The sequence below is a fragment of the Budorcas taxicolor genome, chromosome 8 (assembly GCF_023091745.1).
Source record: "Budorcas taxicolor isolate Tak-1 chromosome 8, Takin1.1, whole genome shotgun sequence".
In the NCBI taxonomy this organism is placed as follows: domain Eukaryota; kingdom Metazoa; phylum Chordata; class Mammalia; order Artiodactyla; family Bovidae; genus Budorcas; species Budorcas taxicolor.
In genome coordinates, this window is record NC_068917.1 from 85,747,617 (window position 1) to 85,763,810 (window position 16,194).

Genomic DNA, 16,194 nt, shown 5'->3' on the forward strand with positions numbered 1-16,194 from the left:
AGGAGTGTGAATTGGTATAACCACTTGGGAGAACAGTTTGCCATTATCTTTTCAAGGTGACAATACGCTCACTCTAGGAGTCAGCAGTTTCACTTCGTGATAAGTCTCCCAAAGAAACAACATGCACATGTGCTGTTTTGGACTGAACTGTGTCTGCTCTAAACTCACATCTTGAAGCCCTAGACCCCAGGTGACTGCAGGTAAGATAGGGCCTGGAAGGAGGTAATTGAGGTTAAGTGAGGGTTCTAAAGAATAGCAAGAAGAGATAAGAAAGCCTTCTTCAGCGATCGATGCAAAGAAATAGAGGACAAGAACAGAATGGGAAAGACTAGAGATCTCTTCAAGAAAATCAGAGATACCAAGGGAACATTTCATGCAAAGATGGGATCAATAAAGGACAGAAATGGTATGGACCTAAAAGAAGCAGAAGAGGTGGCAACAATGCACAGAAGAACTATACAAAAAAGATCTTCATGACCCAGATAATCATGATGGTGTGATCACTCATCTAGAGCCAGACATCCTGGAATGTGAAGTCAAGTGGGCCTTAGAAAGCATCACTACGAACAAAGCTAGTGGAGGTGATGGAATTCCAGTGGAGCTATTTCAAATCCAGAAAGATGATGCTGTGAAAGTGCTGCACTCAATATGCCAGCAAATTTGGAAAACTCGGCAGTGGCCACAGGACTGGGAAAGGTCACTTTTCATTCCAACCCCAAAGAAAAGCAATGCCAAAGCATGCTCAAACTACCTCACAATTGCACTCATCTCACATGCTAGTAAAGTAATGCTCAAAATTCTCCAAGCCAGGCTTCAGCAATATGTGAACCGTGAACTTCCTGATGTTCAAGCTGGTTTTAGAAAAGGCAGAGGAACCAGAGATCAAATTGCCAACATCCGCTGGATCATGGAAAAAGCAAGAGAGTTCCAGAAAAACATCTATTTCTGCTTTATTGACTATGCCAAAGCCTTTGACTGTGTGGATCACAATAAACTGTGGAAAATTCTGAAAGGGATGGGAATACCAGACCACCTAACCTGCCTCTTGAGAAATCTGTATGCAGGTCAGGAAGCAACAGTTAGAACTGGACACATAACAACACACTGGTTCCAAATAGGAAAAGGAATATATCAAGGCTGTATATTGTCACCCTGCTTATTTAACTTCTATACAGAGTACATCATGAGAAACGCTGGACTGGAAGAAGCACAAGCTGAAATCAGGATTGCCAGGAGAAATATCAATAACCTCAGATATGCAGATGACACCACCCTTATGGCAGAAAGTGAAGAAGAACTAAAAAGCCTCTTGATGAAAGTGAAAGAGGAGAGTGAAAAGTTGGCTTAAAGCTCAACATTCAGAAAAATAAGATCATGGCATCCAGTCCCATCACTTCATGGGAAATAGATGGGGAAACAGTAGAAACAGTGTCAGACTTTATTTCTGGGGGCTCCAAAATCACTGCAGATGGTGACTGCAGCCATGAAATTAAAAGACGCTTACTCCTTGGAAGAGAAGTTATGACCAACCTAGACAGCATATTCAAAAGCAGAGACATTACTTTGCCAACGAAGGTCCGTCTAGTCAAGGCTATGGTTTTTCCTGTGGTCATGTATGGATGTGAGAGTTGGACTGTGAAGAAGGCTGAGCGCCGAAGAATTGATGCTTTTGAACTGTGGTGTTGGAGAAGACTCTTGAGAGTCCCTTGGACTGCAAGGAGTTCCAACCAGTCCATTCTGAAGGAGATCAGCCCTGGGATTTCTTTGGAAGGAATGATGCTAAAGCTGAAACTCCAGTACTTTGGCCACCTCATGCGAAGAGTTGACTCATTGGAAAAGACTCTGATGCTGGGAGGGACTGGGGGCAGGAGAAGAAGGGGACGACTGAGGATGAGATGGCTGGATGGCATCACTGACTTGATGGACGTGAGTCTGAGTGAACTCTGGGAGTTGGTGATGGACAGGGAGGCCTGGGGTTCTGCGACTCATGGGGTCGCAAAGAGTCGGACATGACTGAGCGACTGAACTGAACTGAGCTAGTAAGTGTGGGGTCCTAATCCAATAGGATCTGTGTCCTTATAAGAAGAGGGAGACACACCAGGAGTGCACAGGCACGGCATAAAGGCCACATGAGGTCACAGTGAGAAGGCGGTTGTCTATATGCCAAGCAGAGAACTCTCACCAGAAACCAATCCTATCAGCACCTTCATCTTGGACTTCCTGTCTCCAGAAGTGTGAGAAAATAAATTTCTTTTTTTTTTAAGCCACCTAGTCTATGGTATTTTGTTATGGGAGCCTTATCTGACTAATACATCGCGCATCAAGATCCAACTCTCAGTACATTCAGAACAGTACTTTTTATTTTTCTAGTGCCCAAACCAGAAACAGCTCCAATTACCATAAACAGTAAAACAGAAAAGTTATATTTATACAAAGAAAATAAAAGAATACAGCTACACACAACAGTGTAGATGAATCTTACCATCATAATAAACTGAAAGCAAGATACAAAAATATATATAGTTTAATTCCCTTTATATAACCTCCAAAAACAGGCAACACTAAATTCAAGTATACGTACAAACTTAGAAAACTTACAAAGAACTCAAGAAAATCATTACGACAAAAGTCAGAATAATACGTAAGGATTCTGTGACCCCATCTCATGACCTAGGTAATGATTACAAGGGTAATTATTCATTCAACTACACATTCATGGATGATGTCTTTTTTTCCTATGTCTAGATATTTCACAATTGTTTAAAGTATTTAAAACTATATCATAAACTAAATGTAGGCAAGCCCAACAATATTCTGATTTTTCTTATGATGACTGGGTTAATACCTTTCCTACACTTCAGTGGTTTGTTTTTCTCTGTTTGTGGATGTCCCTGATTATTGATGAAATGGCACCCCACTCCAGTACTCTTGCCTGGAAAATCCCATGGAAGGAGGAGCCTGGTAGGCTACAGTCCATGGGATCACAAAGAGTCGGACAGGACTGAGTGATGACACCTTAAGCATGTTTAGTCAGCCTGATGAATAATCCAGAGCTAGATGCCAAAGTTTTTCCAGGCCTTAGAGACATGGAGGAACAAACCATGTGAACTCTTTACTTTCAATCTTTACTTGCAATCTGATTTAACCTCCCTAAATCCAAAAATGTCACCATGATCCATTTAATACCACTGGTCTCAGGGGACTGTTCTAGGAATTAAATGTCTGGCCTCATGCCTGGCACCTAGCAACTGTTCAATCAAATTAGTTTCATTCCACATATCCAGGAAGAAATGGCAGGTCTCCTGTTTGTAGTTCTACCATGGGGGAAAAAAAACAAACTATGTATATCAAATTGTATTTACTCTTTATTCCACTCACAAGTTTTATCTACCCAAGCTAAAAATGAAAATTTAAAGCAGAGATCAGCAAACTGGGAGGGCCCAAGAGATAAATCTAATTCATCTTCTATTTATGCAAATAAAGTTTTATTAGAACACAACTCGGAGAAGGCGATGGCATCCCACTCCAGGACTCTTGCCTGGAAAATCCCATGGACGGAGGAGCCTGGTAGGCTCCAGCCCATGGGGTCACGAAGAGTCAGACACGACTGAGCGACCTCACTTTCACTTTTCACTTTTATGCATTGGAGAAGGAAATGGCAACCCACTCCAGTGTTCTTGCCTGGAGAATCCGAGGGACGGAGGAGCCTGGTGGGCTGCCATCTATGGGGTCGCATAGAGTCGGACACGACTGAAGCGACTTACCAGCAGCAGAACACAACTTATACACATATCACCTACAGCTGCTTTCAAAGAACAAAGCTGAATAGCTGCAAGAGATAGTCTGGCCCACAGAGTCTAATTATTTGCTATTTGGTCCTTTACCAAACAAGCTTGACAATTTCTGTTAGAGAGTTTTCCTATTTCAGAAGACACATAATATTTACTTAATATCCATTGCTAAGCACACACTTTTACTATCATTTTACATTAGTGGACCACTGAATCATATGAAATCTTTATTAAGAAGTTTCTAACCAGCAGGAAGCACAGGGTATATGGAAATGGACCTGTACTCTAAGATCAATTTGTAATTTTATAGCATTTTCACATCTTCCAACAGAGCTATATGTACTTTCCATCACATACCTTTGTAGGAATTTTCTTGTCAAAATCAGGAAAGTGAATTATTTTATTTAGCTTGGACACATATAGTATCATTATGGTAACTGCCATCTAAAGAAAACGGAAGAGAAAAACTTCAGCAAAATATCTAGAAAGACTATTTGAGGTACAAATACATCATCAGAAGAAAAAAGATTCACCAAAAACATATGTATCAGAAAAATCTATTTTCTAGGTTCCAAAAAATTATTATTCCTTAAAATATTAACTTTTTTTGTCACTGCAAAGATTGCATTAAAACTATAGGCAAAAAGTATAACATTAAATAGACTCACACATATACACGTGATCTCAAGCAGCTCAAGGAACAAGAACAGAGGGAAAAAACAATGGTGTGCCCCAAACAGACCAGTGTGACCACAGTCAGTGAGGCTGCGTCTTGATCCTGAACCATGCCTCCCATGTGCTAAGCATATGGTCACCCTCCCCCATAAAGTAAGTGCTGGGGTGAAAGGAGTGGGGGGAAGGGAGGCAAATTCCACACATAAACGTATTTTGTAAAGTACACAATTTCTATAACACAGAAGACATTTTCTCTCCACCTAGCCAGTGTTACAAAAAATATCTCATTCAAATGCTTTTCAGCTGGGTTACACCAGGTATATCAGGAATACTCCAGATTATTATTATGAAATAAATAGTTTTAATACCATCTTTCTATGCAAATTTTAGAATTTATTCACTTTTCTCCATATTAGGATGCAAAAACATAAGGACACCTTCAACATGATTGTTGTCCTAAACCTCGAGCCTGAGTGTACAGATACTTACGATAGATTTATATAACTCCAGCCCACTCTGAATAATAACTGTAGTTTGTATTTATGACTTACCTTATAATTCTTAACAGAAATATACCAACAGTATGTAAACTATTCTGCAACTCAAATTTTTAAAATTTGGTCTGCTGGCTTCTTCCCTTACAAACTGCACATCGGAAAGGTTTTTTCCTTAATTAAGTACAAGACAGTGAATTTATTTGCCTTGGGCATTACATAGGGTGTATTACCACATACTATTGATCTTTTAAAGTACTTCTTTAAACATACTTTCACACTGAACCATAAAGATATATTTTTTATTATCTTAAGGAAACACTGTTTCCTTGTTATTTTTTCACCCTAAAATGATATGCAAAGAGTATCTTATTAGCAAAACATTTTACTAGAATAATGTTTATCTGTATATTTTTTATTACCTTAAGGAAGCAGTTTCCTTGTTATTTTTACACCCTAAAATGATGTGCAAAGAGTATCTTATTAGCAAAACATTTAACTAGAATAATGTTTATCTGTATAAATTCCAGATTCACAATTTAAAATTTAGTTAACAGATAATAATTTTAATAATTTTTTCCTTCCTGTAAACTAAAGAAAAACAACAACAAAAACACCTTCAGTACCTGTTGACATTTGTCTACTAGAAATTACTAGCATATGACCAAAAAAAAAAAAAAATGTAAGCAAGTCACAAAATAATATTAATAGAAAATTTCAGAAACAGCCAAATGTGGGTAAGTTTGAAAGTTTATCCAAGCTGACCCTTACATTTGAGAACAAACATCACAAAGTTCAGGAAGGAAACTGCAAACCTGTTTAGCTTGGCCCATAGAGAGTTTTATGAAATAATATTAATCTGTTGCCACCATTTACAAATTGGGAGGTTTGCTGTGAAAATAAAATTTCCCTGATTCCTCGTGAGCCTCACCTCATGCCCCCAGTCCTTTTCTTAAACAAGCACAGTGACTTCAACTGTGCACACTCATCTGTAACCCAGCAGACCCTGGAGGCTTTCAGTCTGCGGCCCCCTTACTTTAGAGTAACTAAATTCTATTAAGGAAGTTAGAATTAGTCATTTTTCCTACAAATGCAACTATTCCTAAATTGTAAAATGAAATGAAATGTATCAATACTTCACATTGTCTCACCCAAAGCACCACAGTCCTCTGCCAACTGAACAAATTCGTAAACCACAGTCTTAAACAAAAGCACTTACAATTTTATCATATGTACTAACAAAGAATTAAGAGGTTAATTTATCATTTTTCACTTACCTGTCCAACTCCAAGAACAATTGGTGATGGGAAACTACAAAAAATATAGAATGACAATTTTAGCAACTGATGAAAAAATTTGAAAACAATATACAACACAGAATGACGGGAGTTATTAAAAGTTTATGTTATTAAAAGCTTATTAAACTTATTAAAAGGTTATTAAAAGGCCTTAGACTATTTTTTCTGTCTTAGTGAAAACATCTAATTTGTTCATTGTTCATTTCTTTTCCATTTTTTAAACTGATCATTGCTAAACTGGGCAAACTTCTATTTCCTCTGAGGCAGACTGTCATATTAACAACACAGTTGTATACGTAGAAAGTCAAAGTAATCTGGGGATAAATAACTAGAATTAATAAATAACTTTAGCAAAGTTACTGGATAGAAGATGAACATGTGAAAAAAAATCACTTCTAGGTCTATATACCATAAAGACACAAAGAACATAATAATTTTAAAGGTGTTCACTTGCAATAGCACCCAAAAACATCAAATAATACTAACTGGGTATTTTATGGTAATAAAAAAATATTTTTACTTTTTTAAGCATGAAATGATATTGTGGTGGTTTTTTTAAAAAAACAAAATAGTACTTCTTATCCTTTAGAAATTCATAATAATCTGGGGGGAGATATTGGAATTGAGAAGAGGAGCAATATAAATGTAACAAGCTTGTTGAAACTGGTTGATGGCTACATGGAGATTCATTATACTGGTTTCCTTTCTTCAAAATAATATACCCAGGTACAAATCTAATAAAATATTTCCAAGAACTACCTCTACATAGAAAACTATAAATCTATGTTTAAAAAATGAAAGAAGCCCTAAATAAAGTTTATGGATTAGAATCAATATTGTAGTGAACAATTATCCATAAACTCAAACCTCTCTTTACAAACAAGAACAGGTATTTTGTATTGACCCTGAAACTGAATTTCAAGGCAAAAGCAAACATGATCTAAGATAATCATGAAGAAAAAACGTTGGAGGACTGATTCTGCTGGATGCCAGTATTCTCTTTCTTTCTTTGTTTTTTTGGCTGCAGCATGCTGGAATACTAGTTCCCAGACCAGGGACTGAACCCATACTCTGCAGTGGAATCGCAGAGCCCTAACGACTGGACCACCAGGGAATTTTCCAGGATTGATTTTAAAGTCACAACAAATGAGAGAGTGTGGTATTTGCACAATGATATTCTAACCAGACAATGCATGAAAACAGATGAGGACAGATACACACCCACATGGAAACCTGACTCATGACAACGATGACCACACAAAGAAGGAAAAAGACAGTCGGTCTTTTAACAAATGGCACCAGGCAACTGGATACAGAAGCTTACTCCCCACCTAATACCATACTTTACAAGGCAGCACATCCCCTGCCAGGCTCACTCACTGTCCAGCCCTTCACTGGCTCCCAGTCATTCTGTCCAGCTACTAAAAAGAGGGAATATCACTCAAAAAACCACCACCACCAACACCACCACCTCATCCCCTAAACTGCATGTCACAGGGAAACATACCTATTTCAGATAGGGTGAGAAAAGAATAAGGAACTAACCTACCTTGTCAAAGAAAACAGAATGACTGGACAGTGCCACCATGAAAATAAAATGAACGCTAATGGATGCCGCATGTGCCACCCAGACATCTGCTTCTGGACTGAAGCCCTCATTCCCCAGTTTCCCAAGAGCATCCTCAGCAGGAGAAAGCTGCCTTGCCAACAGCCCCCAACTCCCTGAGACCAGCCTGCGTTCCAAGCCTGTACATCTGTGCAGAGGTATAAAGGCCAAGGGCACTCGACCCAATTCAAGACAACTTTGTTGAGCCTCTCCAGCTCCAGCGATCCTGGGATAAGGTTCTGCTGCGATGAAGCATAGCCCAGCTTCTCTCTCTTCTTAATCCTGCTTCCCTCACTCTCCCACAGGAGTGGGTCCCAAGAGCACTGCCCAGAATACTTTCCTCGAATATGAGAGTCTCCTTGCCCAGGAATACAACCTGCTGCTGCTGCTGCTGCTAAGTCGCTTCAGTCGTGTCTGATTCTGTGCGACCCCATAGATGGCAGCCCACCAGGCTCCCTCGTCTCTGGGATTCTTTAGGCAAGAACACTGGAGTGGGTTGCCATTTCCTTGTCCAATGCATGAAAGTGAAAAGTGAAAGTGAAGTCTCTCAGAGTCGGTGTCCGACTCTTAGCGACCCCATGGACTGTATCCTTCCAGGCTCTTCCGTCCATGGGATTTCCCAGGCAAGAGTACTGGAGTGGGGTGCCATTGCCTTCTCCAATACAACTTGGAACATCAAGCAAAATAATAAGACTAGGACATAAACAAACAGTAAAACAACAACAAAAGGTTTATGGAAGGAACACAAAGAGCTCAGCCTGCAAGAGAATGTAACACAAGGAGAGAAGGCACCTTTTGAACTGTTTCCAGCTACAGAACACCTTAATAAGAAGATATCAACAAAACCAACAGCTCAAAATTGAGATGACAAAGCAAACAAGTGAGATGAAAAGGGAAGCACAGATCTAAGGAAACCAACTGAGGAAGAAAACATAACTGCCATATGAGTAATTTAGAAACAACACAGAAGTAAACGACTGCTGCTGAAAAATGAATTACCAAGACGAAGTAATCACAGTGAATGAAAAGGAAAAAGATACATTCCCAAAGATAAACAGATTTCGAAGATAGATACCACCAGAAAGGGCTAATTTCTGTGCTGTTTTCTCTCAATAAAGAGAGAAAATAATTCAAAGAGAAAAAAGGCAAATGTGTTTCCTTTACATGAGGAAAAGAAGCAAACTCTCCAGATCTAAAAGCACATTTGTTGCATAAAAAGTTGTTAAGAATATTCAACATGATTAACACAGCAGCCATGAACTCTCCATAAAAACGCTACCCTGCAATGGAATCCACCACTTAGGAGTCAAACCAAAATACTGAACTCTGGAGTGGAGACACTGCGAAAGGCTACTGACTACTGTATTCATTTAACATAGACCAGATTCAAACAACTGAGGGATTATACTTATACAACAGGATGCTACACCATAAAAGAGGACATGGAGGGGAGGGTAGATAGGAAGAAGTACACAGGTGTCATGCTTCATAGCAGAGAAGCCATACATATGGTCAGAAACTGAAGAAACATATTTGAAAGTCAACAATTCTTTTCATTGAACTCTAATTTCTCTTCCCTCCATTCAATTCAATTAAAACTAAATTTCATACATACAGGCAACTTGCAGCCCTCACCTTAAGCCTTCAAGTGCAGCCAGAATGACTAATGGTGTTACAACCCCTCATATGATGCAAGCTGAAATTTACAGGGTCCACTATTAGTATAAAGCCAAAAAATGTTTAATCTGAATGTAATCAAGCCTTTAGATCTAACTTTCAGTTAAAAAAAATAGTAAGTTAAGTGAAACTTCAAAAAATAAATCAAACAATCCATAATAGGGGACACTTTACAACACACCTGGGTCAGGCATTTCAAAGTCAATATCAAGGGGAAGTGGAGAAGGAAATGGCAACCCACTCCAGTACTCTTGCCTGGGAAATCCATGGACAGAGGAGCCTGGCGGGCTGCAGTCCCTGGGGTCACAAAGAGTTGAACACAACTTAGCGACTAAACAACAACAATAATCAGGGGGAAGAGGTGGGTGGGGAACTTTTCTAGATTAAAATAAACTAAAAAGATGTATCTGTATACATTGCATGAAGTTCAACTGGATCTTGATTCAAATGTTTAAAACAATCATAAAAACATCTTGGAGACAACTAGGATGACTATAGATTTGGTATTAGGTAATTTTAGGAGATTACTGTTAAGTTTGCTAATAGCAAAAATTATACTAATGTCAAAGAATATCCATATTTCAGGAGACATATGTTGAAATAGGGCATCCCAGGTAGCTCAGTGGTAAAGAATCCACCTGCCAATGCAGGAGACACAGGAGATGTGGTTTCCATCTCTGGGTCAGGAAGATCCTCTGGAAAAGGAAATGGCAACTCACTCCAGTATTCTTGCCTGTGAGATCCCACGGACAGAGGAGCCTGTCAGGCTACAGTCCATGGGGTCGCAAAGAGTCAGACAGGACTGAACAGGCACACACATGTATGTTGGAATATCTGAGAGTGCAGTGTCATGATGTAGGAATGATGTATTCAATGGTTCATGCAACCCCACGGACTGCAGCACACCAGGCTTCTCTTCCTCCAAAATCTCTCACAGTTTGTTCAAATTCATGTCCACTGAGTCAGTGATGCTATCTAACCATCTCATCCTCTGCTGCCCTCTTCTCCTTTTGCCTTCTAGCCTTCCCAGCATCAGGGTCTTTTCCAGTGAGTCATCTCTTCGCATCATGTGGCCAAAGTATTGGAGCTTCCGCTTCAGCAAGTCTGTCCAGGGAATATTCAGGGTTGATTTTCTTTGGGATGGACTGTTTAGATGTCCTTGCAGTCCAAGGGACTCTCAAGAGTTTCCTCCAATACTAGAACCCAATAGCATCAATTCTTCAGCACTCAAATATAGCAAAGTGTTAATTACTTAATTTCAGTGGAGTATGTACAAATGTTCAGTGTACTTTGCTTTCCACTTTCCTGTGTGCTTGAAACTTTTCATAATAAAAGTGGTAGAGGGACTTAAGTGTTAATTGCTCAGTCATGTCGAATTCTTTGCAACCCCATGGACTATAGTCCAACAGACTCCTCTCTCCATGGGATTCTCCAGGCAAGAATACTGGAGTGGGTAGCTATTCCATTCTCCAGGGGATCTTCCTGACCCAGGGATCGATCCTAAATCTCCTGCACTGCAGGCAGATTCTCTACCATTTGAACCACCAGGAAAGCTCAGGGGGACTTTGGTGATCCTCAAACAATCGAATAATTAAATGAAAGCCCCCCACTCATTTCCCACTCCATTTTGAATTAAATAATTTATAAAGAAATGAGCAAATAAGTAGCTATATCTATAAATATACTTTATACAAAAAGTAATTCAACCTATCTTTCTCCAATCCATCATCTAAAAGATGTCTGAAGTTATTACCTAATGTCAGCTATAGTAATTTTTAAAATTTTACCCTAATATTTTTCTCTTGTTTGAATACTTTATAATGATCACACAGAATGACTTTTCTTTTAAAAAATTCAAAATATTGATTCTAGATAGTGGGAATATGAACAATTATTATTATCATCTTCTTTGTACATTTGTATATTTAAATAACACCCAGTTTTTAGACTGAATTATTTTTGGAGTGAATGCAAGGAAGTGAAGACAGTGTGTATACACAACCTTTTAAAGTTTGACTCTGAAAGGATCAGAGAAATGAGCACCCACGTGGATCAAGGGAGGGTTATTTTTGCTTGAGAAACCTAAACATGTTTTAAGCTGGCAGAGAGAGGCGGCTGATGCAGAATAGAGGATAATGAAAGGAGCAAGGAGGAGGGGACATCCAGAAATGGGGAGCTGGGCCCTCCACAGGAATAAAGCACTCCCTCCATCACAGCAGAAAGGGGACCTCATCTGACAGTTTCTATTTTCCTCCATGAAGTATCAGAGGAGAGTGGAGGATGGGGGTGTGGAAGGTTTCAGGGTAAAAGAGAAAGCAGGAAGGAGACATTTCTGAAACAAGGAAAGCAAGGCTCCAGAAGAAACTAGCAGGTGGCAGAAGAGCTGGTTTTGAGGTTTGTGATCATCAACTTAAAGTCAACCCCGCCACACCCAAAGTGATTTTTTCTCGCTCAGTGCTGAAGGAAAGTTGCAAAAGGTAGGCTGTGTGAGGTAAGTACCAGCCAAGGCAAGAGCTGGGAAGGAGTCTTAGGGGCTTTCAGGGAGGGGCCCGCTGGCTAGACCAGGAGAGAAGGGACGCCTGGAGGGTGGGTGTGGCAGAAATACCTGGGCTGCGGCACTAAGTGTGGATATCCTGCACAGGGACTGGAGAGGCTGGCAGGGCCACCCCGAGCACACGGCCGTGGAAGCGACACGGAACATGGGACACGACGGGCTTTGACGGTTCAGCACACGTAGCACGAAGTCTCGAGGGCTTAAAGAGTCTGGGTGGAGAGAAAGACCAGGACTCCACTAAATCAGCCACAGAAGCTCAGAAGGCACTATAGAGAGGACAGAAAGGGAGTGCCAAGCTGGACTCGCCACAGAGCAGAGGCAGTGGGGAGCTACGAGGACCCAACCCCACCTCCTGGCAACAGGTGGGGCATGACCAGGATCCATCTCCTTCCCAGGAGCCAAAAGGAGCAGTGTCTTTAGGAGAGAGCCAGTTTTCATCAGAGTAGGAGAAAATTAGGAGGTTTTTTTTTGTTGTTCTTTTTTTTTTTTTAATATAAACTTCCAGTTGCCACCACCGGAGCCTCTGATTCAATAGCTTTAAGAAGAAAAAAAAAATCTCTCCTAGGGATTCACATTACCAAGCAAGTTTGGAAACGACTGTGTTAAATGATCTCAAAGCCCTGGATTGCGTAAACAAACAGCAAGTACCAAGCACATATCTGTTGAACTAAATACAACTAAGTTTACACTTTTTATTAAGTATTACTCATAAAATCTTGCATGTCAGAGAACAGTATTAAAATAGTAACAAAAAAAAAAACTGAGACTGCCTGCACAAGCCTCATGAATGTGACTCCAAAGAACCACTAGTGTTCTCCCTGTTGGAGTGAGAGGGAGAAGAATCTGCGGGACAAGATGGGCTTTGATGGTTCGGCGCTAGTGTTCTTCTTTGCGGTGCCTCCTGAGCTTCTGTGGCTCATTTAGTGGCGTCCTGGTCTTTCTCTCCACCCTTCAGGACTTCGGGCTACATGCGCTGAACCATCAAAGCCCATCTTGTCCCCCAGATTCTTTTCCTTCTCACTCCAACAGGGTCTGACTCCAAGTCCTTCCAAGGCTCTCTCTCAATGACCTAAGACTAACATATAACTAAGACCACTCATCAGTCTGGTACTCCAACCAGACACAACCTACTCAAATTGGAAGAGAAAAAAATATTCCCTGAGCTACAGTCCCATAATCCTGTGAACTAGGTAACTACAAAAAGTTCTTCCTTCTACTCGACAACACAACATTCTATCCTCAAACAGTTAATGTCTGGATCAGATTTCTATGGCTTATTGTTATAACCCAATAACCCCAACTCTCTTCGCCTCAAAACATGCTCCGAAAGCATCCTGAGATGAGAGACTAAACAATGTTTTTTGAACAGGGCTCTCCAACTGTGTATCACATTACGGAAATGTGAAACATATAAGGTTATAAGGGGCTTTGCCTTGCTGAGACAAAAACAATTTCCTCCTTCAGTCATGGAACTCAAAATTTTAAAGATGGAAAGGTTAGAGCAGGAGATGCCTCATATAATTCTTTTCAGAGCAGGAGATGCCTCATATAATTCTTTCCAGTCAAGCACTGTCCTTCATCTTCCAAGCACTTAACCAGTGTTTACCGGTCCCTGCTTCCAACAAGAAGACGCATGTTTTTGGACTCATTGACTGTCCTGGTCAGCGAGCAGACTGCTCAGTCAAGAGCAGAAAGGAGAGATTTACCATCAAACTTCAACTGATACATCTGTCAGCCACTCCCCAAAAGCCTATTAACAGCAGTCTCTTTTTATGATACGTGTCTATTGCATATTATTGAATGAATGAAGGATCTGATCCTACCAATCTCAACACTCTCTCCCCGACCACTGGCTCATTCAGTTCTAGCCAGATCACCTTCTCTCTATTCCCCCAGTAGGCCAAGCTCATGCCCACTTCCAGCACATTTTCTTCTGTGTGGAATGCTCTCCACCAACCACTCCACCCCAGGAACTCTCATAGCAAACCTGAAATCACCCTGCTTACTCATGAGCCCACTTGCTTACTTCCCTCTCTACCACTGATAAGGTAGGGGACTCCACCGCAGGGTGGAGCTGCTTCTCTGGTGCCAGGGATTGGCACCTAGTAGGTGCTCAGTAAATATCTGTTAGAGGTGGAACCAGCCAAGCTCACCTAGGTTTCAGCTTCTGCTAGTTTAAAATAAGGAGGCTGAAGACACTCTGAGGTTTCTTTGTTGTTGTTAAGTAGTGTTCACCCTTTTCATGACCCCATGGACTGTAACCTGTCAGGCTTCTCTGTCCATTGGATTTCCCAGGCAAGAATACTGGAGTGGGTTGCCATTTCCTTCTCCAAGGGATCTTCCCCACCCAGGGATGGAACCTCTGTGTCCTGCCCAAGCAGGATGATTCTTTACTACTGAGCTACCAGGGAAGCCCTTTGGACTCTTTATAAAATTCTGATTTTACATTCTTGTAGCACAGTATAGTTTACAAGGAGCCCTCACTTATGACCACTCATGCGGAGCTCTGGGAGATAATTTACAAAGATGTAATTATCTGGTGGAGCTAGGTCTAAATTTACAACCCTTTCGATGCCTATATAACCAAAGCAGAATTAAACAGGCTTTTCTATCTTTACAAATACGTTCAAGGAAACATAAATTTGCTGGTTTACTACATACTCAAAAAAAAAAAAAAAGAGAGAGAGAGAATATGAAATTTTGTTTTCTCCAATTTCCCATGAACATGCTGGTAATTTGAGAATGAATGATCAAACAACGCGAATAAACTCATCCATTCAGGACTCTTCTGATGGTGGAATATCTAAACTTGTAGAAATAGCTGACATTTGAAAGACACATTCGGATCGCTAATTTCAGCTCAGTGGTGCTCGTGAAAGCACAGGTGCGCTTCCTGTCCTGCAGCAGTAAGTCGCGGTAAGGTGCGCCCGCGCTGCCTTGCTAGCTTGCGGTTTGGTTTCCAGAACAGTGCAAAGGTCCGGACTCTGAATACGTGGCCCGTGCGCAGTGCACTAGCCGCCCAAATTGGCTCCGGAGTTAGCAGCGAGGCTTCCCGCTCGCCGTTCCCACCCACCCGCTGACCCGAGTGCGCCGAAGTGCACGAGGGCCGGCAGCCCCGCGGCTCTCCCCGGCTTCGGGACGTCCGGAGTCCGGCCAGCACCCGCCCGGCGCGGCGCCGGAGCGGGAAGGTCCCGGAGTCCCGCGGAGCAGCCAGGCGCCCCCGCGGACTTCTCCTCCCAGCCCCGAGGCTCCCGCCTCACCGGTAGGTGGTCAGCAGCGCCTTGTTGACCAGCACGAGGAGGAAGGAGCAGGTCCCGTAGAAGAGGGCCGACAGTAGCTTGGCCACCCGGGAAGGCAGCCGCGCGGAAGCGGGGTCCGCGCCCGCGCCCTCGGCCTGCCCGCCGGCCGTCATGTCCCGCGGCCGCCCGTCTGGGCCACCCTCGGGCCCGCGCCACCCCAGTTCAGTCCCCGCCCCCAGCCAGCGCAGGAGGAGGCGCGGCCGAAACAGGAAGGGCCGCCGAGGGAACCCCACATGCCCCGCGCCCGGCGCCCCGAAGCTGCGCGCACGTAGGAGCGGCTTCGGCTCAAGTGCGTCGTCAAAGGCACGACCCTCTGACTCTTGTCTGGGTTTGGGAGAGTTTTTAAAAACCCTGTCTTCTAAACTGCCGCCTTGGGGAAAAATGTTAAGACTTAGGGTTTGTTTTGCCCTTTAAAAAAAAAAAAAGTATTTTCAGTCCTGGGTGTTCATTGGTAGGACTGATGTTGAAGCTGAAACTCCAATACTTTAGCCACCTGATGCGAAGAGCTGACTCATTTGAAAAGACCCTGATGCTGGGAAAGATTGAGGGCAGAAGGGGACTACAGAAGACGACAGAGGTTGGATGGCATCACAGACTCAATGGACATGGCTTTGGGTGGACTCCGGTGATGGACAGGGAGGCCCGGCGTGCTGCGGTTCATGGAGTTGCAGAGTCGTACACGATTGAGCGACTGAACCGACCTGAACGTTTAATTTACATACGGTGAAATGCAGATTTTACAAGTCCACAGCCGCTGTTTTGACAAATGCATACAGCCGTATAATCACCCAAATCAAGGC

At 42.0% G+C, this 16,194-nt stretch overlaps 1 protein-coding gene across 1 annotated transcript in view; it reads right to left on the reverse strand.

Annotated features, from left to right (window-relative positions):
- SLC35D2 (solute carrier family 35 member D2) overlaps positions 1–15,507 on the reverse strand; it is a 58,277-nt gene extending 42,770 nt beyond the window's left edge. The window contains exons 1-3 of the mRNA XM_052645326.1: positions 15,356–15,507; positions 6,238–6,271; positions 4,149–4,235 (exon numbers count right to left, since the gene is read on the reverse strand). Of these exons, the coding sequence (XP_052501286.1) occupies positions 4,149–4,235; positions 6,238–6,271; positions 15,356–15,507 (273 nt within the window). The remainder of the gene's footprint in view (positions 1–4,148; positions 4,236–6,237; positions 6,272–15,355) is intronic.
- Positions 15,508–16,194: the final 687 nt, after the last annotated feature.